This window comes from Streptopelia decaocto, assembly GCF_964273445.1.
Source record: "Streptopelia decaocto genome assembly, chromosome: 9".
Taxonomy (NCBI): domain Eukaryota; kingdom Metazoa; phylum Chordata; class Aves; order Columbiformes; family Columbidae; genus Streptopelia; species Streptopelia decaocto.
In genome coordinates, this window is record NC_138664.1 from 13,109,514 (window position 1) to 13,132,481 (window position 22,968).

Genomic DNA, 22,968 nt, shown 5'->3' on the forward strand with positions numbered 1-22,968 from the left:
TCTTAAAACCCCCATGGGGCCCCAGCCACTTCAGCAGTCGTGCCAGGGGACAGAGCTGCTGTTGTTTCAGGTGCACCAGCCCAATCTGAAGTGGCTCTTGGGTTTTCCTGGGAGCAGACTTTGAGCTTTTTTAATGCAGGAAGGTGGCAAACACACCGCAGCCACCCTGATGGTTTTAAATCCATCGCATGTTCCCAGGGCTCTGCTCCAGGGGAGCAGCACCAGCTGGGCCAGCACCGTCACCTGGAATCAGCATGTGACTGCTCTGGCGCAGGGCTGGGGACACAAAGGACATGGTGGGGACCACAGGGTTTTCCTGGCCCCTCAGGCAGCAGCAGGCATATCCATGTTTCCACTCCAGCGGTCCTGCTGACGGTGCAGGAGGACTAAGCAGACAGTGGGCTGATTGGCATTGCCCCTGCCCTTAACAGATGTGGCTGTGCTCACTGCTGGCCCTGTCCCCATTTTACACTGGAGGTGGTGAGAGCCTGGCCCAGGTTGGCCAGAGAGGTGGTGGATGAACCATCCCTGGAGACATCCCAGGCCAGGCTGGACGGGGCTCTGAGCAACCTGAGCTGGTGAAGATGTCCCTGCTCATGGCAGGGGTGGCACTGGGGGAGCTGGGAAGGTCCCTTCAACCCAAACCATCTGTGATTCTACAATCCCCAGGAACCTTCCCCTGTTGTGCAGCCGCACACTGGACACTGGGCTTGGAGAACCGCTCTGGGCGCGGATCTTCGATCCCGTACCGCCGCACTGAGCTACCAGGCGCTGTGCTGATGGGGAAGGGTATTTACCATCTGTACAACCTCTTCCAGCGTTATCTGATTGTCTCCTGGATCCTCCTGCGTCAAGGTCCTGCGGCAGGAAAAGACAGTGTTACTGAAGCTGGGAAAGGCCCAGGCCCGCAGGCTGCGGTAGGGCTCAGTGCGTTTGCACTGAATTAACTCTTGGTGGGTGTAAGAATGTTTCTAAGTCACACTTCCTGTTTTAAAGAGGAAAAACCCCTTAATGGAGGTCACAGCTGGCCCTGCATGTGGGGACAAGGGTGGGGGTCACACTTTGCCCGTGGCCCCACTCAGGTCCCGATGTGCCAGGGGAGACGGACGCACCACACAACTGGCTCCTGCCTGGCCCGTCCTCGACACCTTGTGCCAGCTCTTGTCCCTGGTGAGAGCAAGACGTGGCTGCCGAGAGCCCGGCCCAGCGCCAGGAACAGCAGCTCCCCCGGCCCCGCACCTGATGATGTTGGCGGCCGCCTTCCTCTCCTGCGTCAGCAGCTCAGGGTCATGGATGACCTCCTCCAGAAAGCCGATCACCCGGAACTTCAGCTCCTCATTGCTTTCAAAGTCCTGCCCAAGCAGCACAGTCACAGTGTTAATGGTCTATAATTTAAATTAACACTGACTCCCAGCAGTTCTGCTCCCTGCCGTCCAACCTGGCCGAGACCAACAGCCCCATGGTGCCGGAGCAGGTGGCTGCTTGGCCGGGGCAGGAGCTGCCTCTGCCTCCCAAATCCCAGCACACGGGGACCAGCCAGGAAGGCTCCAGGCTCCTTCTCTACAGCTGCATTGGCAGCACTTGGCATGGGGGCTTCCTGGTGACAACCAGTACAGCACCACTCCCAGTGCCCCCAGCAACTGAGAGGGACAGGGACAGCAAGGACAGCCACATGGTTTCCTAACCCCGACCCCAGCCCCAAACCCCTTCACAGGCACTAAACCCAGCTGCTCCCCTTCCCCCAACCCTGCAGGGGTGACCATGGGTCCTGCTCTCCCCTTCACACAGCGAACATGCAAACGCAGCAACCCAACACCTGCCTCCCCACCCATGGGTTCCCCGCTCCCCTGCTTCGTGTTTTCATCTCCTCCCTATGTCTACTCAATCACTTAATTAAAAAAGAAGTGCCGGATTGTCTTTCTAGATGGAGCCTCGTTGAGCCACCAGGCACGCAGTGGAATTCACACTGGTGGGGAGGGAGGGACCCTCCGCCACCCACCTGCGAGTGTTTGGAGACCCAGTGTCGCAGCACATTGAGGACGCGGTTGGTGGCCGCTCTGCGGATCACAAACTCCTTGTCTCCGTTCCGCTGGTCCGTCGGGAAGCCTGAAACTGTGGGGAGCCCTTAGCGCAGCACAGCCCTGTCAGGAGCCGCTCCCAGGGGTTTCAGGGTGCCTGGCAGGAGCAGCCCCACGTCCCCAGCGCCGGGCGTTCTGTGTCACCGGGGTGCTCGCCCACAGGGGCCAAGGTTTGGCTGCAGCCTGCGCGGTGCTCTGGCATCCCCGGGACACGGCCCAGAGCAGGCGCAGGGCTGGGGGTGCCCTGCCCCCTCCCAGCCAGGGGGCTCCTGGGGGAGAACCCACCCACGGATGGTGGGAATGGGCACCTCAAAACGTGACCCCGCTCCCCCAGCAGCCGGGGCAGGTACCTGCGCTGGCCAGGGACATCCTGCGGTACTTCTCCTTGGTGGGGGTCCCCTCGTTGGCCCCCGCTGTGGCGATGGCAAAGGCGGATGCAGCAGACAAGGCGCTGCGGGTGCTGTCGAGCTCCCGGCACGATGTCATGACCACGCCGTTGTTGTAAGAAAACAGCGAGAAGTCTGGGGGGAGAAGAAAGGCAATGGCACTGGGGCGGCTGCTGCAGCCCGGCCAGGTCCCCCCAGCCCCCTGCAGCCCCCAGGTCAGGGACACCGGGAACGGGGCTCAGGGAGGAAGGGTGCAGAGGGACAACATGGGGCTGATCCAGCCCCGGGGCTGGGCCAAGGAGACAGGCAGGTGTGATGGCACCGCACCATGAGAGCTGATCAGCACAGCTCCAGCAGGATTAAACCACCAGGAGCTGCAGAAGAGACTGCAGCAGATAAACCGCTGCTTGGTGCCAGCCCAGGCTCACGTAACTGGCTCTGAACACACCAGGTCAGCCCCAGAACAGGGAGGGGTGAGGAGACCTGGTCGGACACGCAGACCAGGTTCGTGATACGAGCTAGACAGTTTGGCATTTTCCTGTCCGCTCACAGGAAAATAAAGGGTAAAGTCCAGCTCCTTCTCACTTCAGCTTCAGTTTTACGCCTGCACCACCAGCAGCTCTGCGTGGCCAGGGTTGCAGCAGCCCTGAGCGGGACAGGTCATGGTTCACTTGTTACCTGATGAATTTTTGCACTTGACGGACTTTGGAGTTGTCGGGGATTTTGTTGGGGAAGTTTCAGCTTCTGCTTCATCACTCTGGTTGGGATCCGTGTCTGACTCTTCCCTGACAGACACCTCAGTGCCTGGGAGGAACAAGGAACTCAGTTACCATCACCACTGGACACCTGTACACTGCAGCCACATTTTAACTCTTCTGGATTTTCCTAAGGTCTGAATCATTCCCACTGGACACACAGCAACCAAGTACAGGAATGGTACAGAGTCCCGCAATTACCACAGGAATTTTTGGATTTTTTTTTGTGGTCGGGGGTCTTGGGGGTGTCTTCTTTGTTGTTGTTTTGTTCTTAAAGGTTCTGCAGCTTTTGGGCATCACACAGCCCACAGGAGGCTCCCACGCCATGCACTGCCAGCATGGGGCTGTGCCCAGGGCAGGGGCACAGGAGGGGGTGGCACAGCCCGCAGCGGGGGGCAGAATGACGCTGAGGAGCAAACGGGGGTCCTGGGGTCTCCCACTGCTGAATTCAGCTGCGGCAGCAGGTGCCTCATCTGCTGCTGCTTTTGCGCTAACAGCCGGGGACCTTGGTGCAGGGCACAGAGGGACAATGACCTGTGGCCTTTATGGTGCTTTACTCACCTGGCTCCGGCTCTTTTCCCCCAATACTCCATTGCTGCCACCACCGCTGCCGCTGCCACCACCGCTGCCACCACTGCCACTGCCACCACTCTCCCCAGCACACAAGGGACAGCTGTGTGCCTGCTCATGGGGCAGGGCCTCTCCGTGCCACCCCTCCCAGCACACAGCTTCTGCAAATCCCTGGGTGCAGTGTCCCTGACCCCCTGCACATGTCCCTGTGCCCCCTGCAAAGCACCCACCGAAGCCACCACCCCTGCTGCTCGAGCCAGATACCCACCCCCCACACTCACTCTGTTTGCTCGGCGCCGACTCCTCCTGCTTTTCTGTGGCCGCTTCTCCTTCATCGGGGATTTTATTGGGGAAGTTGCTGGACACGTACAGTTTGTTGATGTCCAGGGTGGTCTTGCTGAAGGGAGCCATGGAGGAGTACATGCTGGCGTAGCCGTTGGAGGAGCAGCTCAGCGCCGCCAGATCCAGCGCCTTCCCGCCGGTGATGATGGGGATGTTGAGGGACAGCTTCCTCCGCCGGCTGGGGGACGAGGACTTGCTGATGGAGAGCGGGGGAGGCGAGGAGAACTTGCGGTTGGCACGGGGGGACTTGGGGGGCTCGCCGTACAGCAGCTTGTTGTTCTGGCTGTTTGCAAACAAGAGCTCCAGGGACCTTGGCGGAGAGATGGGGAAAGGCCAAGCTCGCACCGACTCCACCAGAGCGGTTGGTGTGATCCCCACCAGCAGCTCCAGCAGCGCTGTGTCTCCAGGGCATCCCCCAGCACGGCACAGCCGGTGAGAGCCCCATTACGTCGCTGCCACCACTCGGCCCTCCCAGGAGTGGGGACACCGGCACGAGTAGAGCTTGAGTTTATCTGCTTCCCTGATTTCACAGAATCACAGAATAATTTTGGTTGGAAAAGCCCCTCAAGCTCATCGAGTCCAGCCATTACCCCAGCCCCGGCACTGCCCCATGTCCCTGAGAACCTCATCTCCACGTCTGTTCAACCCCTCCAGGGACCGTGACTCCACCACTGCCCTGGGCAGCCTGTTCCCATGCTGACAAACCATTTGGAGATGTCACAGCCCATGGGGACCAGGTGAAACAGCCCTGGGGTGGCACTGGGGCCAGGCAGGCCTGGGGAGCAGAGGTCTGACTCAGGACTGAAGAGGGGACAAGGGAGCAATGCCACAGTTCCCCCATCAACCCAACCAGTCCCTTGTGGACAGGACAGGTCACCAACACGGGCATCGCCACAACACCGCGCACAGCCTCACCGCGCAGGGATGGCACTGATCGGCTTCTTGTAGATGGTGATGAGCTTGTCAAGGACGACCAGGGCAGTGGTGAAGACACGGTAGGAGTGCAGGAAGGTGTTCAGAAAGTCAATGCTCAGGAACCGCAGGTCTGTCAGCCTCTCCAGGAGCCGCTCCACGCTGGCATAGCGGATCTGCAGGACCTTGCAGGAATTCATCGTTTTACTGAACCTAATGTCAACATCATCACAATACAAGCTGGCATCAGACCTGCAGAGAAACAAGATATCTGTGGTTCCAGCCTGGAACGAAACCAAGAGCTGCTTTGCACGAGCAGCTTCCCCCCAAGACACACGGGGTGCAGGGGACACGGCGCAGGGTCCTTGGCAGCGCAGGAGCCTTGTTCCTGCAGGTGTCCCTACATAAAAAACAGGTGAGAATGCTGCTGGGGGAAGGCTTGGAAATCCGTACTCCAGAACGGGTGGGAACACTGCACGGTGTTCAACAGGCAGAGGTTTGTGCAAAAAATGTGGAAGGACTGTCCCTGAGGACACCCATGAACCGAGACTGTTCCTGTGTGCCACAGCAGGGCTGCAGCAGGGACACCCCATCCTGCCCAGCCACCTAATGCCACAAGTGTCGGGGACGGGCCCTGCACCCAGCACCCCTGGGGGCAACAGCCCCCATGCCCCTCTTCTCCAGGGGTATCACCCCCACCTCTTCACTATTATTATTTTTTCTCTAACCTGTCCTTTCTGAGATTCCCATCTCCCCAAGCCCAGTCCCACGCAAACCTCTTCTCCCAGCTAACGAGCGCTGCTAATCACCATGCTGGAAGCAGCACACCCTGTGCTGTGCACATGGGGAAGCTGCTGGGTCTCAGCACCATGCAGGGTTCAGCGGGGGGTGCGCCATGGGGGTCCCGGCACGGTAGCACTCACTTGATCATCTGCGGGACCGTGACCTTGGAGTTCTCCTCAAAGGCGTTCATCATGAGCCCATTGCAGCGGATGTTGTCCACGCACTGCAAGAGACACAGGTGGGAGGTGGGAGATGGCAGCCGTGAGGATGGCCCCACTGCCCACCAGACTGGGACATGACTTAAGAGAGCCTGAGCTCAGGCTTAGCTAGACCAGACACATCCTCGCCAGCTGCATCTGCCGCTGCTGACAGGAGACCACAACTGTGGGTGCACAGCTGGGAAGAGCAAGAACTTCTGCCTGAAAACAGGAGCATTGTGATGGCTCCTGCATCCCTGTTCTGGGGGAGGCATCGCCCAGGACTGCTCCCTGGCCCATGCTCGGGCTCTGCTGGCAGATACAGGAACCGTGGGAGCTGCAGAACCCCCACTCAGCCATCAGTGCCCTCATTAACCTCCCCCCAAGCCTGCGCTGCTGGGCTCTCTTGGGGGCTGGGCTGTGGTCCCTGTGCAGGTGGGACTGGGACCAGGAGCTGCCACCTCCCTGGGGCGCTTCCCACGGACTCATGCTGGGCAAGAGGACGCGGGCAGGGACACAGTACAACAGCGGTGGCCAGGAGGCAACCCCTATTTAACTAATGACTTTTTTCTCTTCCTCCCATGAAGGAAAATATCTTCAAAGTCATTTGCATCAAGCAAGTGCAGACTAGGTGTGAATTGTGCCCCATATCTGAGCCAGAGGAGAAATCCAAGCCACATACATCCATGTGCAGGCAGAGCACTGATGGGACAGACCCTGCCGTGGCACCTTCCTCCTCCTCGTTGAGCTACCAGACACCGGAAGGCCTTTGGCCATGGCTCTGGGTGCCCCGCAGCTATGAGTCACCCTCTGCGGGACCCTGCTGTCCCTGGGTGCCCGGTGCTCCGTGTCCCCCGTGCTGCTCACCGCAGCCACAGCCTGAGGGCAGCACCGTAGCCGACACTGAGTGCCCAAAGTCACAGCCAACACTGAGTGCCCAAAGCCACAGCCAGCATGGGCGCAGCTGAGCAGGATCCCTCCGGGGCTGCTCGTCCCCAGGACTCTGCCCCCGACCCTGTGGGTCCGTCCTACCTGGCTGATGTCGCTGGTCCATGCAGCCTTCTCCTGCCTCGACGAGGCCACCAGGATAACCGTGAAAGATGAGGAATCTTTTGGCTCCACCACGATTTTGAAGTCAAGATGGTCGATGTCTTGGCCTGATGCTTTTGCTTTGGAACAGAAAAACCACACACAGTGATGGTGAAAAGGTTTCCCCGCACCCTCTCCCCCAGCACAGGTTGTATCCAGGTTTTAAGGAGCCTGTTCCACTTTGCGGGTTGTCTGCGGTGAGGACAGGACAGGTTTGCTGGGCAAAGGCTCCACATTTGCAAAATAAAGTCAGTACACCTGAAGCATGGCATGGCCTCACGCTGAGACCCCGCACCGTGTGCCAGCGGAACCGGCTCGTGTCAGAAAACTCGTAATGAGACAAGAGAAGGAGCCTGGGCTTTGTCACAAGTCACAGGCAAGTGGGCATGGCTGAGGATGTCCATGTCCAGTATCTTTGCCTTTTCCCACTTGTTTGCACCAATGGACAGCAGGAATGTCCAGGAGGACACTGCACCCGTGGCAGAGGACACAGGCAGCGCTGATCACGCCACACCTGTGACAGGGGACATGGGCAGTGCTGGCCATGCTGCTGTCGGTCCCCAGGCAAGGACAGGGCAGCTCCTGCAGCCCAGGCTGGCATTGCCTGGGCTGGCAGTGATCTCGTGTCAAGGTCTGACACTAAGTGCAGCCCCCGTGGGACCCACAACCCCAGCACCCCCCAGCACTCCCATTGTGGGCTCTGCCCTCCCCGCATGGGGTGACGATGCTGCAGAACCCAGATCACCCGCCCTGCGTGGGACGCTCTGCCATGCAGGGGGTGTCGGGACCTCTGCAAAGAGGCTCCTGGAGCAGCTGTCACTTGGCTCCTTGAGAGTGCCCATCAGCTCAGCACCCACCAGGAGATGCACAATCCAACCCCGCACCCACAGGTGGGGCTGAGCAGGGCCCTGCCTGTGTCTTGAGGGGGCTCTGCCCAGCGTGGGGCCATGGGGCACGTACCGTCCTCATCGGTGCTCTCCTGCTCCTCCACCAGTGTGCAGTCGATGAGGGAGATCACACCATTCTGTGGGGGAATCGGGGCTCAGCAGCACAATCCCTCCAGGGTCTGGGGGCTGCCCTGGTCCCCCCACACCACAGCCCACCGCCCCAGGGATGAGGATGGGGACGACGCTCCGAGGTTTTGGTGCAGTCGTGGCCAGTGCAGTCTCTGCCTCACTGGGAACAACTCCTGACAGCAGGGATAGCATGGATCTCCTTGTGGAACCAATCAACTAATTTGTTTATAAATTATTTAATATCAGCTTTAAATTAAATTTTCCAAAAGTCTGTTGGTGTAATTATCAATTCTTTGCCACGGACTGTAATTTTTCAAACTGATAATTTAATGCCAGTAATGAGCAATTTCTGTAAGATTCTCGCTTGATTAACTGCGAAACTTCCACCAACAAAAGCATGAGTCTTGGGAGCGGCTGGAGCAGACTGTGAGCATTATGTACAGTCCCAGGCTATAATTTAACTTTCGCACTGAATAAATTGTCAAGGCTCCTGCTGCAGATCAGGAGAACTTCTTTTATCAACAAATTGCAATTTCTCGTCTTTGACTTGGAGCTCCGCACGTCACTGATGAGGTGCCTGGACCACACACAATAAACCCCATTGCCTGCCTGCTCCAGCCAGGCCCCCCTGCTCCAGCCAGCCCCCCCGAGGCTGCGGCCAGGGGAGGGCATGGTGGTCTCCAGACCCCGGTGTCACCGGGACAGCCAGCAGTGCCAGCCCCTGTCCCCTCCCCACACCCAGCACCCCAGGAGCAGCCCCAGCCCCATCACCCTCCCGCTGTCCCCACACCTTGGTGAGATGCAGCTTGCCCCCTGAGCCGCGGGTGCAGATGATGAGGTGCTTGGAGAAGAGGAAGCACTGCCGCTCGCCCTCCTTCCGCAGCGACAGCGAGCCCAGCCGCCCCCGCGGGATCTTCCCCTTCTCCGACATCGGCACCTGGATCAGGGACCCTGTGGAGGGAGAGACCCAGCCCTGTCCCAGTGTCGGCTTCAGCGGTGCCAGGCAGGGTCTCCAGAGTGGGACATTGACGTGTGTCCCATGTGGGGCGGTGGCCAGCGTGTCCCCAAGTGCCAGGGCTGGGACCAGGAGCCCCCAGCTGTGCAGGTTATGGGGGGCACAGGCTACGGCCCCCAGTCCACCCTGCCCCCACCCATGGGGTGCTGCTCCAGGACCACGTGTGCCCAGGGGGCTGGGTGCGTCTGGAGATCAGTAAGGGCCAAAATGCTCATGCTGCTCCATGACACAATGAAATGCAGAGCTGAGACTTAAAGTGGGGCACTTTGGAGCACAGGAAATTCAGAAACAGGCTATATTTTTAAATTTCCCAGCTCAGCAGACCATGCTGCGGAGGGACACAGGGATGGGGGCTGCGGGGCTCTGCGTTAACCACGGAGGGGAGGGACATTGACACAAACACAGTACCTTGTCTTACAAAAGTCTGGCTGGTGTCCAGCAGAATTTCACACCCTTCAATAATCATCCGCTCTATTGCCAGGTTTTTTCGAATGTTTTCAGTCTCACTCACTTCATCGTGCATTATCCTGAAGGAGAAAGAAGATAAAATTTGAGTTCAGATCAGATTTGCAGGAATTTTCCCAGCAGATCCCTTTAAACCGACTGGAGGGGCTGCACCAAGGTAAGGTCAAAAGCAAAGCAATATTGAGGGATCACAGCATTATATGTATCCGTATGGACCCAGGAGCTTGGGAATTAGCCTACACATCAACCTGGTCCGTACCTCCAGATCTCTAAATATTTAAACACGAGTGCTTCTTGCTCAGAAATCACTAAATTCAGATTTAGGGCAGACAGACCCTCCCCATAAGCAGCCCCCTCCGACATCCCTACTCCTTGAGGGGTGGGAAAAGGGATGGAAACTCTTTGTAGAGATCGTCCGAGGACTGTGCAGCACCGATGGGTTCAGCACTGTTGCAATTTGCTGGCAACAGGACACAGGGAACACTTCAGTCCACGGCCTGCGCAGGATAAAGGTTGGGAAATGGGGAACTGCGGCCGATACCAGGGTGCTTATTGCGGACACCAGCACCACCATGCCAGACTGAGGAGGACAGAGCCAGAGCCATCCCAGCCCCCCAAAACTCCTATTTCGTCATTAAGGAGCCCTGGAAAACACAGCGCGTGGCCAGAAGCAGCCGGGCTCCCGTCCCACGAGACTCCCTACCACCCCAAACCCAGCGGGCGCCAAAGCTGCCCCCGTCCCCGCAGCCTGGCCGCAGGGACCAGCAGGGATGGGCAGTGTGGGTCTGACCTGGAGAGCTCCTCCAGCTTGGACTTGGCGTAATCCAGGCTGTTCCTCTCCACATGCTCGTGCGGGGTGTGAGCCAGCAGCTCGTGCAGCGTCAGGATGTACCGGGGGATCTGTGGCACAACAGATCTGGGAGGTTAAAAAAGCCTCAAAGCTCCTTGTGCTAAAACCTAACGAGGAGGGGAACAGTGTGAGGGTCTGCGCAGGACCCAGCTCTGCCCCATCCGTGTCTCAGCAGCACGGGGTGACTGCAAACCTGGCAGCTTCACCCAGAGTCCTCCTGCAGCACCGATGACACAGCAACAGCCTGGGCAGGTCCCAGGAGCAGCGTGGGACCCACGGGGTTCAGCCCCAGCCCATCTGCACTCGGCTGTACCCCCCACCTGATGCCACTTTGGGGCTGTGGTTTGCACTGCTCAGCCCAACCCTTGCCGCCAGCACTGTAGTGACATCCCCACGGCCGGTCCCAGTGCCAGCAGTCACCTGGAACATGGGGTATGTCAGGAAGGTCTCCAGGGTCCTCTCCTCGCAGTCGGGCTTGGCCTCGTAGTGCTTGAGCAGCTTGTCGAAGTCGCGGTTCTGCTTGCAGTGCGCCAGGATCTGCAGGCTGTACTGGTGGTTCCGCACAAACTCCTGGTAGATGTTCAGCATGGGCAGCAGGATGTCGAAGAGGTCGGCTGCGGGCAGGGGGTGTGGTGGGTGCGCTGGGCCAGCCTGTGTCCTGGGCTCCCAGCACAGCCCCCTGGCTCAGGACCCTCCTCCTCCCTGGGTTCCACCCAGGCCACCCTCCCAGGACCATGTCCTGTTTGTGCAAGTCCCAGTCTGTCCAGTTTGGGTGCCACAGACACCCTTTGGAGCAGCTGAGGGTCCCATCCGACACAGCGATGCTCCTCAGCACCAGCTCTCCTGCGTGTGGTCCAGCCCTCCCCTCCCACCGCCTGGCAGAACCAGCAACACAGGAACTGGGTTTCTCTGGTTTTTGCTCAGGTCCTCGACCCCGTGGCCAGCAGGCACAAGTGATGAGCTGTGCGAGGGGTTCCACCGCTGCTGGTTGGCAAAGCGCCTGCGGAACTGCTCCCGCAGCGAGCGGGAGGGATGGGTGGCGAGGAGGCATCGTGCACTCACCCAGCACCAGCGTGGGCCAGCTGGAGATCCTCGCCTTCAGGCCTTGGTAAAAGATTTGGTGCAAAAACATGATGGTTTCACTGAAAGATAAACCAAGGGGTGAGAAGACAGATGAACAAATGACAAATATAGAGGGATTAGATGAAATCTCATCGCCTGCCTCCCTGCCCTGCCAAGGCCTTGGAGCATCATCCACCCCCACGGTACCTCCTTGTGTCACTGCCAAGCCCTCAGCCACTGTGCAGGTGTCCACGGGCACAGCGAGTCTCCACCCATGGCTCTGGGGACCGGGCTGTCAGCTCCCAGGGACCCCCAGCACCCCACATCCCCACACCCGTTCCCAGGGCGGGCAGCAGACACCCACACTGCCCACGGGCTGCGGCCGGCCGGGTGCACAGAGCTCCAGGGCCCAGGCCGGCACTTGCCTGTTGAGGAAGATGCTGCTGACATCATCGTGTGTGATGGGCGGCTTCTTGGAGCTGGCTGCCATGCGCAGCGGCCGCAGGAAGTTGTTGACAAGGATGTGGAGCTGCTGGACATACTCGGCCTCAGCCTCCAGCATGCTGAAAACAACCTGGTTCCTCTTGCGCATGCTGTCGGCATGCGGGGACCGTATGTAGTCCTGGATGATGGTCTTCCACTTCCTCCGGCACAGCCAGCCCCGCAGGAAGCTCTGCACCTGCCGGGAGCCGTGGCAGCGTCAGGGACAGCTGTGGGGCCGGTGCCCATGCTTGGCACAGTGCCAGGTCACGGCACTGCCAGGGGTTCCCTGGCTCCTGCTGGGTGTGCGATGGTGCCCAATACTGGGGCTGCTCCAAACACCCCCGGCTGGGAACGAGCAATAACTCATGGAAATGCACTTGCTTATTGCCAACAATGTCCTCTGTTCCCTTTTACAGGGATGCATGGAGGACTCCTGTGAGGAGCAAGGATCCTGTGTTCACTCAGCCCTCCTCTGGCACAGCCACAACACCAGGTACTTGCCCGGCTCCGCCAGCCCCGCACCCAGCATGTCTCCCATGGCACAAGTGCTGGGTCCCCGCCAGTGCCAGCTCTATGTCCCCATCACCACCTACCTTCTTGATCTTCTTGATGTCGCTGTCGTCGTCGCTGGGCGCGCTGCTCTGCCCGGCCTGGATGCGCTCGTGGTCCTTGAGCAGGGAGGCAATCTGCGGGCAGAGAGTGGTGAGCGGCCACCCCGGCACAGCCCGGCAGCCCAGACCCTGCTGCCGGGGAATGGCACGTGCCACCAGCTTAACCAGAGACACAGGGACACATGCTGATTCTGTCTTAATGGGAGATGGGAAATGAAGCAGATACAAAAAGGCTGCAGAGCTGTCAGGGCTCCCCAGCCTCCCAAGCATCTAAACACAAGACGGGGACTTGTAAATCCTGCCGGGTACCCAACTGCATCCCTGTTGCCTAAGGAAGCCTTCACAGGCGAGTCGTTAAAAAAACGAGCTGGATAGAAAATGGCAGAAAAATCTCAAGTCCTTTGCACCCTAAAACTTGCAGACAGGGACAAACTCTCAACCAGGCACAGCTTTCCAGCACAAATTGGATCAGATCTCGTTAGTTTCAGGCATCTGAATTTTTGCTGTTTCTCGCCTGTGCTTTTTATCACTCCTCTGCTCGTTGCGGTGTCCCCCCCCACACTGCTGCAGCTGCATACGGAGCTACAGAAAGGGCAGGAAAACGGCAAATGTACCATCCAGGAACTTGAAACTGGGAAAAATGTGATTTGAATTGTGATTTTAAAGAGTACTTTCCAAAAAGTTTTGGAGAGAAAGAGCTAAGACCTTTTTCAGCTGCAGACGCAGCTTCCCCATGGTGCTGGGGACTGACGGCACCAGTAACTGCAGCACCTGCCCAGTGTATGTTGTGTTTTTGTTACATGGGATCAGATTTTAGAAGATATTGTAGAGATTTTTCCCTCTCTCTGTACCTTCCCATGGAGCTTCAAGTCACCAAACACTGCCTGCACCCCTCGGTTTTACACGTTTGTGAGCACTGAGGCTATTCTCCATGCCAGCTCTGGGAGCATCTCGGCTGCGACCCACGGAGCGGGTTTGCTGGTGCCATGGTTTTATTTTGGTTTGCTTGAGTAAAATTTGCACATTAAAAGCAGGAGCTGATTATTTGATCTCTGCTTCAAAGCATGTGGAACAAAACAAAACAAAACCAAAAACAAAACAAAAACCAACAAAACAATGCAAAGTAAAATCAAATGCACCCGGGCACAGGGGAGGGGATGGGCTGCAGCTCTACCCGGCATCTTGGAACCCGACCCCTCTGCTAACTGCAGGTTCTCAACACGTCTCCCACCTCCCCTGGCCCACAGCTCATCGGGATGCTCCTGGCCCCCTGCTTGCCTCCCCTGTCCCTCGTACTCACCCTGACCCGGGGGCTGCACCGGAGCTGGGGGCTCCTGACCGGCACCCAACCGGGGTCCCAGGAGAAACCCCCACCAAGTGGGTGCCGGGGCTGCAGACAGTGAGGCTTTGGGGCCAATTCCATTCTCTCGGGGAGCACAAACACAGCGGTGCCGACACCACTCCTGGGAAAGGCTTGGGGCTCCCCAGGTCCACAAGAGCAGTTTTCAGTGCCTCACGACCCATGGTCAGGGACTAGCTACTGACCTGCACTTCTTAACTTAAAAATTAAAAATCGAAAGAAAAGACCACCATAAGGATGTACCAACCCACTCCTGCCCTCACTGCCTCCCCAGTTGCCTCCTTCATGGCAGTTTTGAGATTTTGACTGACTCAGGGTTGACAACTCAGCCCAACCGGCAGCAGGACCCATGAGAGCGTCTCCAGGGCGGGTGCAGCCCCACAGGGGGCAGCCGGGCAGCACGGGGAGCACCCAGCCTGGAGCCCCAGGGACACCAGCTGCCCTCGGCACCGACTGCTGAGTCATTTTTCCATTTTGCTGCTGTCTGCAGTATCCTGCATCATGTCACCCTTCCTACAACCCAACGCCACAAACTGCTGCGAGAGCTTCTGAGAGCAGCTGCGGGCACCAGATTTCCTGGGCTGCGCTCATCAGAGAGACGCTCCCGTCTCAGTGAAGGGTCCGTTCTGTTCATAGCCCCATGCGCATTAATTCCCCAACGAACAGGAGCTGTCAGGACACTGCAGCTGACACCAGTCCCCTCCCAAGGCCACAGCCAGTCCCTGTGTCAGTCACTGATCCAGCTCTGCACTGCCCGGCACACGGCACTGCCAGCCACACAGAGGGGTCTAATCAAAGTGTGCAGGGTGGAAATAAGGAGGTGAAACAGTAAGACAGGGAGTCTTCATCTGTCCCCCAGCACCTTCTGAACAGGAGGGACCAGCTCACTGCCCGTTCCCCAGTGCCAGAGTGATCCCTTCCCCCTGGTGGCAGCGTCCTGGGGCTGGGGACCACCCCGGGCCCTGCATACACTGCACAGCTCCTGCAAGAAAACCTCCAACTAAGGTGATGCCCTCACCCCTCTCTGCAAGACAGTGGGGCAGCCCGATATCATTCAAGCAAACACAAACACACTGGCTGCCGTGTCCCCGGTTCCCACCAGCGCAGTGATGCTGCCTGCCCACCCACAGCCCATGGGCTGCCCCGAGGAGCAGTATCGCATCCGTGGGGTGATGCTGGGGTCTTCACCTCGGCCTTCAGGCGCTCAATCTCGATCTCCCCGTCCTCGATCTGCTGGCGGAGTTGCTTGGCAACTGTCTTCTCTGTTTCCACGATCTGCAGGAGATGGAGGTACTTCTGCATCAGCGCCTCATGCTCCGTCGCCAGGTTCCTGTAGCTGTGGGCAGACAGGGCAGTGAGCATCCTCCTCCCGCTCCCCCTGCTCAGGGTACCCACAGGGTGAATGGAACAGTAGATGGCTTCAGCAGGTCGGGATGCTGCTGCTCAGAACCAAGTAGTTTGGAGAGGACTCGGCTTCCCCGTGAGGGTGCAAACAGAAGAGACAACGCCAATTTTCAGGAAATGGTAGGAGACTTAAAAAAAATAAAAGCCATGGCCAAAGCTCTCTCAACTACCACATCCCCAAAAGTTTAACGAGAAGGACACTTGTGGCACCAGCTCTCACGAACATCTGCTCTTGTTCAGGTGCAGCAGCAGATGATATTTCTCTAATCTCCTGCATACGACACTCACCTGGCCCCTCCTCACTGCCAGCCTGGCACACTCCTCGGCCATGCCGGCTCCTGACCACGCTGCCTGGGGTAACACCCAGGCTGGGCCAGCATCGCACAGCACGAAAACATTAGCAGAAGAAACCTCCTTCTGACCCCTTCTGCTGTTCCAGATGAAACCCCTCCTGAGGGCCTTTCAACCTGACACAGAATTTGGCATCCCCCTGGCACCAGGCTGGGACAGGCAGTGCCAGCCTGCCGGGGAGCTGCGCTGTGTGGGATGTGGACGAGTATGGGACCGGGAGTGTCTGAATGCAGCCGCCTGCTCTGCACAACGGTCCTTGACATGGGGTTGGGGACCAAAGGTGCTCTGCTCCGCCTGCCAGCAGTGCCCCTGGGCACAACTTCACCCCCGACTCCCCCGTCCCCAGTCTGCGGCGGTGGAGGGCGATACCTGGCGTGAGCGATGGCTGCCACCCATTCGTCACAGTCCTTGGCATCCTCGGTCCTCAGCTCCAGCGTCTTCTGGTTCTCATGGTTGAAGTTAATGGTGAAGTAATGCTGGGGGGAGAAACGGGGAGGTTACTGCTCCCACACACAGAACCATTAGAAAAGCACTTTACGGTCCACCACAGGTCACTTCATTAAAAAAAAAAAAAAACATTTTGAAACACCAGGAGCACAGCAGGAACCTACTGCCCTCAGCACTCGGGGACAAGCTGCTCCTCGCCATGGAGGCCGTGCAGCCACACGGCGGGCGAGGATGAGGCTGAGAACTGCCCGAGGGGAAACCCCATGGGGAAAACACCAAGATAAACCCAAACCCACCGAACTTCAGAAGGCTGCAGGTTGAGCCTGCGGCCATGGCCCTGGGGACAACTCTCACCTGGGGACAGGGACAGATGAGCAAGGGCGTTTAGCTGGACCCGGCACTAGGCTGCCTGCATCCCTGCATGCATCCCTGCCTGCGTGGGCAGTGACCATCCTTGGCACCCAAAGGAAGCCCCTGGCAGCCCCCAGCCCCACGTGCCCACAGCACGAGGCGGCGGCTCTCCTGGGCGCGGGGTGCAGGACCGGGCGCTGGGCTATATTTAGCCTCCCTTGACATTTGCAGTATTTGTGCTAATTGTGCGGCACAGCCCGCGCCGGCTGGCTCTGCGCTGCTCCTGCAGTCTCCTAGGAAACACAGACCACGCTGCAGCGCTGGGTACTGCCCGGAATAGCAGGGCTGGAACCAAACCCACCAGAAAAAGCTCATCCTGACATTCTCTGCTCCTTTCTTGGGTTTAACAAGGGATCTGCACTAACAGGCATCTTGGAAAAAAAAAAAAAAAGCAACAAAAAAAACAAACAACAACAAAACAACAAACCCAGCCTGCAGCAGCTGCTTGGTCCCCGTGTGCACCCCTGCTGCCCAGGACAGACCCTGGCACACCATGAACACGCAGAGGGCACTGCGGGGCAGACAGGAATGTGCAGGGGAACCTGCCCCGATGTGGGGCTGCAGGCTGGGGGAACAGTTTGTTTCTGTGACCCTGCAAAGGTGCATCTCCTTCTGTCCAGGAGCCTTTAAATGAAATATGTTTATCGCTGATCCTGCAGACAAGTTTTCTCCTCAGGGAGCCTTCCCCATGATAAACCATGTCACCGTCCATCTCCCCTTCAGCCCAACCCGCTGTGGCCAGGCTGGCAAGAGCTCCAGGCAGCCAGGGAGTAGCCAGCCTGTCTGTGGGACACATCTGGGGCTGCAGCAGCTCCACAGCCCTTCGGTTCTCATCCCCTTTGCTTCTCCCTCCCACCCCTGAAGGTTTTTATTGGCTATGAGACATGTTGGATAGAAAATTCAGCAGGAATGTTTGGTCTCCAAAACTGCGTTGCAGTTATGTCGCTCTGCTTTATGTCCATCTCTCTGACATCCCCTCTCTGGCAAACAGCATCCAAAAGAGCTTGTCACATTGGCAAGCCTGGAAACCCTCCCCCTCACACACTGACTCAGGAATGTCACCAGCCGTGCCAGCGCATTGCCAAGCACTCACTCCCCAGCCTGGGGTCCCAGACACAGGACACCAGGGCTGGCAAAGTCCCATCTCAGGCCCCGTGCCCCCATGAGCTCCTGGTGCTGCGGGGTCAAACAACCATGTGCCACAGCACATGCATTCACCCTGGCACATTCCACCAACGCCAACAGCTCGTGCTCGGCCAGGTCCCCACAGGACCAAGAACACAGGGAGATGCTTCTGTGGCTCCCCCAAACTGACCCTGGCCAGCAGGAGGGCACAGTGAACCCTGGGCTGTGCTTCCCAGACACTGCAGGTCCCTCAGGGGATGCAGGTGACAATGCAGCACCTGCCTGTGCTCCCATGGGTGATCATACACGCCCAGAGCCCTGCGCCCATGGGTAGGACCCGCATCACACCTGCTCAGAGCATCCTAATCCCACCCAGGGCCCTGCAGAAGCAGCAGCTCACACAGCCCCAGGACCTTCTGGGTTTTAAACCAGGGGGTGGCAGAGCCTGTGGCAGAGACTGAGACAGCGACCAGGGCTGGCACAAGGGCTGCGTCCCCCCTGCTTCACCCGCTGGGTCCATCAAGGCACCTCTCAACACACCGGCACCAAAAACATTTTGCCAGGCGGCTCCTGGCTCATCTCTTCTAAACCCAGAAACTCCTGCATGTTTTGCCAGCGGCAGTTCCAGCACTGTCAGCAGTGATGCCAGGCAACGTGGGGCCAAAAGCCTCGTCCCGCAGCGGGGGCAGCTCCACAGCTGCTGCGGGGCTGTGCAGGACGGTTCGGTCCCGACCACGGCTCCAGCTGCAATTAAAGCCGGTTCCTGTGAGCACACACGCACACTGCCTGTCACTCTGATGTATCCTCACACAATACCCAGGAAATGCAGCACGCTTGAAAGGAGGAAGTTATTTTATATTTGAATAATAAAACTCCCACCACCTTTTATCTCCGCCTAAATTATGATCCCTCTCTGTCATTGCAGTGACACATCAAACCTGACAGCCCAGGAACGCTTCCAGCCCCGCTCGCCGTGTCGGGGCCAACGCGCAGTGGCAGCACGGCCAGCTGGGCAGGGACAGACCCTGGACCCCCGCTCACCGGGACCCCCCACTCACCAGCACCAGGACCCCCTGCTCAATGGCACCAGGCAGAGGATGGAGAGCAGCAGGATCAGACCCTGCCCCAGAGCAGCTTCTCCAGGGCAGCTGGAGCTGCTGGGCCAGCCCTGCCCGGGGCAGAGCACAAAGCACCCACAGCTTCAGTTTGCTGCTTTTCTGCCCATCTCTGCTGATTTGAAAAGCTCAGTGGCACCCCGGGCTCACACCACCTCTCACTCTGCTCCTGGCACGCTCAGCAGATGTGATTCCTGACGTCCCTTGTTACAGGGCATTTTCCAGCCTCCCCCATTTTCCCAGTGCCACCTGAGCACGCGCTGTGGGATGCGCAGCCACCAGTGCTGCAGGATGCACAGACCCACAGACCCCGGTGCTGTGAGGGTTTTATTTCAGCAAACCTCAGGGGAACACAGCGGTTCCGCCTGAAAGAACAACACAGGAGCATCTCGGGTCCCAAAGGGAAAGGCTCAAACACCCACCCAGGACCAGCCACAGCACCGTGACCACCACCCAGCTCTTCCCAGGCCAGCGCCCACCGGCAGCTCCAGCCCATTCCAGCAGCTGCTCCCGGGGTGCCCCAGCCAGCACGTGTCTGGGGCTCTGCTCAGGGTGGCCCAGCTGGGCGGGACCTGGCCTGGCCCCCACTGCAGCCCCGGCCCCTGAGCCCACACCTCAAACTCCACTCACACTGTTGCTTTTTCTGCAAAAAATCCCCAGCGCCAGCCTGGCTATATTGACTGAGAGTACAACAGCAAAACACCGTTCAGGAGCTATTTCTGCTTCCAGAACCTCAAAAACTGGCTTTGAATTAGTGAAGGAGACAACCCAAGTGATTAACGTGCAGGGACTGTCTCCCAGAAGTGTCCCTGAGGGTGTGACACCCAGCACAGTGCTGGCTCTGCCCTCCTGCCCAGCGCCGGGGGAGCAAAACCTCCTGCGTGGGCAGCCCAGCCAAGGGTCCCTGTGCAGCCCAAGATGCGCTTCACCCACTCCTGTGTCCATCTGATGCCCTGTGCTGATCTTGAGGGGTTTTACTTTTTGCCTTCTGTTAAGTAAACAATAAATACATTCCGATAAGCTTTAAAATGATGCATTATTTCCAAAATAGACAATCAACCGATTCCAGAATTCTTTAAAATCTGGAGCAGGGTGTTTTTCAGCCAGAGCACCACACCAGACCACTCTGGATGCTGTGACCAAGGTGGCTGGTGACAGTGCCCAGTGAGACTGGGGGGACTGAGACAGAGACATCCCCAGCAACGCTACCCACACAGCAGAGGTGATCGTCACCCTTTCCCACACAAAGCCATTCTGTTGTGCTGCCACAGGGGCCTCTCTGCCCCGCAGCAGATGTCCCCCGCTGTCCCCCTGCAATGGGGACGCTCCCCGCCGCGCCGGAGATACGCGTCCCCTCCCTCTGCCCATGGCAGATAGGTACACAGCCGCCTGCTCACAAAGCTGACGGTTATTGCAGCTGACAGAAAGGGCAAGAGAGGAGAATTTTCCTCCTCTGGATGGATGAGTCGAAAAATCCACAGCCAGCACTGGCAGCTTTTAACTTCCCTGACCTACATAGCGTGTGTGCTGGGAAGACAGACCTGGGAGCGGGACGCAGGAGATGGGTGGCCGGGCAGCTCTTGTGCTTCCTGCAACAAGAAAAAAAATCCCAGAAGCAGAAATCTGTGTCCTCTGCTTCAGGATGGACCATAACGATGCTCATGCATGGGCACTAGAGCCGAGCACCAGCTGAGCTGGGGACTCACTGCAGCACGATGCTGCACCCCATGAGAATCCCACCCCAAGTCTTGGGCAGAAATACTTGTAAAATTTTTTTTAAACCAAGTTTTCCCCTCTCTGGCACATTATGCAGTGATGTTGGCAGACGGGCACACAGGCAACGCCAGTACCACACAGGTATCGCCTGTACCACACAGGCTCCATGGTATATACACCACAAACAGCTCCCCCTGCTTGGAAATACATAGCTCTGTGCAGTAATTAATAAAGAAACCAGCATTATCCTAACCCTGGGTATACTGGACATTCATACCTCAGCCAGATTTTACATATGAATATCACTGTGATGACTCTGCACCTTCGTATTTGCAAGAAATCTTGCAAAACTGTATGTGCACAGCTGAGCAAATGTACCTGAGGCTGCTGGGGGAAGGTTTCTGTCATGTCTCCTATTGCTTCTTTAACAGATTTCATTCACGAGAACGCGTGAATAAAGGGGATGGACTGGCATCACATTTAAAACACAAAAAACCCCAGCAGGATAATCTTCAAATTGATGAGTAGTTCAGGTTTAGGTTCACAAATTTTGATTTATGTTAAAAAAATCAGATTGCATGTAAATACATGTAGGTTTCTATGCTACTGGCATGAGTTACTGCTGCGTTCAGCCCAGTGCCGAAAGCCTGGCTAAAAGTACCTGAGTTTAGGAAAAAAGTTTCCATTTCAAGTTTATAAAAATCCAACAGGACAACAGGCCAGCTGTCATGGCAAAGACCCATGTGAGCAAATCAAGGCAAATTAAGCTGATGGGAAGAGTCAAACAGCTTAAGCCAAGAGATCTCTTACTCAGAACTGGTCCACACATTAAAAAAAATATCATTGAAAAATGGTTTTTTAAACTTTTTAATACTATGTTATTTTTCAGATTTTTTGTCTCACAGGTGAAAATGCTCTTGGCCTTTTGCTTCATCAGAAACCAACCTCTGCTGATGCCTGCCCTTCGGCAAGCAAAATATTCCAATAACTATTTTACTATTCCAGCTCAGAATTTAGATGCACAAACCCACTTTTTTCAACCATCCAACACCCGACAGCTTCTCCGGCAGGATTCCCACTGCCCAGAGGGAGCTGCTGCTGGGGAACAATTCCTGCCGCGACTTCAGCTCCTGTGTCCACAGAACATTGGTAATAAGGCCACGTTGTCCCCAGATTGCCTCATTTGGATTTATAGGCCAAATGCAGGGAATAGTTTTTCCCACATGACAAAGGCAGTTCCCGCAGAGGCACGGTGTCCTGTGCCTAGCGGAACCACTCCATCGACATCACTCACACATCACACCATATTATCCTGCCCTTTCAATGAGCATCCTGTGAATAATCAGAGATGGCAATCAGGCAGCAGTACATTCGGGCTGACACCCCGAAGAATAAACAGACTTTTCTAGAAAACAAGAATCGCATTACCCGCCTGTGCAAAGCAGGTTTGGCACAGACCCACCTGGGTGCATGGCTAACGCAGGATGGCCCTGGGCATGGGGCTGCTCCAGGCAGCCCAGTCAAACCAACCTGGACCTGCTGATTTGTGTCCCTGCCCCGGTGCTGGGCTCTGCCAGGTGGCAGCCGCCCCACACCCTGCACAGGAACATCCGCACCCCCTGCCCCTCACCCCGCACAGGAGCATCCGCACCCCCTGCCCCACACCCCGCACAGGAGCATCCGCACCCCCTGCCCCACACCCTGCACAGGAGCATCCGCACCCCCTGCCCCACACCCCGCACAGGAGCATCCGCACCCCCTGCCCCACACCCCGCACAGGAGCATCCGCACCCCCTGCCCCACACCCCGCACAGGAGCATCCGCACCCCCTGCCCCATGCCGCTGGAGTGGAGGTGGGCTGGCTGTGGCTGCTGCGGACACCCAGCACCCCGTGAGGACAGGTGTCCCCGAGGAACCTAAGCACAGAATCATGGAATCACTTCCATTGGAAAAGCCCCTCAAGATCATCAAGTCCAACCATTCCCCCACCCCTGGCACTGCCACATGTCCCTGAGAAACTCATCTCCGTCTGTTCAACCCCTCCAGGGATGGTGACTCCACCACTGCCCTGGGCAGACTGTTCCAATGCCCAACAGCCCTTTGGGGAAGAAATCGTTCCCAAGATCCAACCTCAACCTCCCCTGGCGCAACTTGAGGCCGTTTCCTCTTATCCTGGCACTTGTTCCTGGGGAGCAGAGCCCGACCCCCCCTGGCTCCAAGCTGCTTTCAGGCAGTTCAGAGATCAGAAGGTCTCCCCTCAGCTCCTGTTCTCCAACTGAAACCCCCAGGTCCCTCAGCCGCTCCCATCACACTTGCGCTCCAGCCCTCAGCTCCGCTTCCCTCCAGCTCTCCCAGTGCCTCAGGGACTGGTGTCACTAGACAGGGTGCCCTCAGTGACCACGCTCTGTCTCTGCTCAGAACTCAC

The 22,968-nt window shown here is 57.7% G+C and overlaps 1 protein-coding gene across 1 annotated transcript in view; it reads right to left on the reverse strand.

The window, feature by feature from the left end:
- Window positions 1-22,968, reverse strand: part of RASGRF1 (Ras protein specific guanine nucleotide releasing factor 1) — a 33,639-nt gene that overhangs the window by 6,427 nt on the left and 4,244 nt on the right. Inside the window, exons 2-20 of the mRNA XM_082060762.1 lie at window positions 16,099-16,205; window positions 15,163-15,310; window positions 12,597-12,689; window positions 11,946-12,199; window positions 11,521-11,600; window positions 10,879-11,072; window positions 10,399-10,508; window positions 9,552-9,670; window positions 8,919-9,079; window positions 8,073-8,136; window positions 7,056-7,192; window positions 5,967-6,049; window positions 5,047-5,295; window positions 4,071-4,441; window positions 3,143-3,268; window positions 2,429-2,599; window positions 2,000-2,112; window positions 1,240-1,352; window positions 798-858 (exon numbers count right to left, since the gene is read on the reverse strand). Coding sequence (XP_081916888.1) covers window positions 798-858; window positions 1,240-1,352; window positions 2,000-2,112; window positions 2,429-2,599; window positions 3,143-3,268; window positions 4,071-4,441; window positions 5,047-5,295; window positions 5,967-6,049; window positions 7,056-7,192; window positions 8,073-8,136; window positions 8,919-9,079; window positions 9,552-9,670; window positions 10,399-10,508; window positions 10,879-11,072; window positions 11,521-11,600; window positions 11,946-12,199; window positions 12,597-12,689; window positions 15,163-15,310; window positions 16,099-16,205 — 2,754 coding nt within the window. The remainder of the gene's footprint in view (window positions 1-797; window positions 859-1,239; window positions 1,353-1,999; window positions 2,113-2,428; window positions 2,600-3,142; window positions 3,269-4,070; window positions 4,442-5,046; window positions 5,296-5,966; window positions 6,050-7,055; window positions 7,193-8,072; window positions 8,137-8,918; window positions 9,080-9,551; window positions 9,671-10,398; window positions 10,509-10,878; window positions 11,073-11,520; window positions 11,601-11,945; window positions 12,200-12,596; window positions 12,690-15,162; window positions 15,311-16,098; window positions 16,206-22,968) is intronic.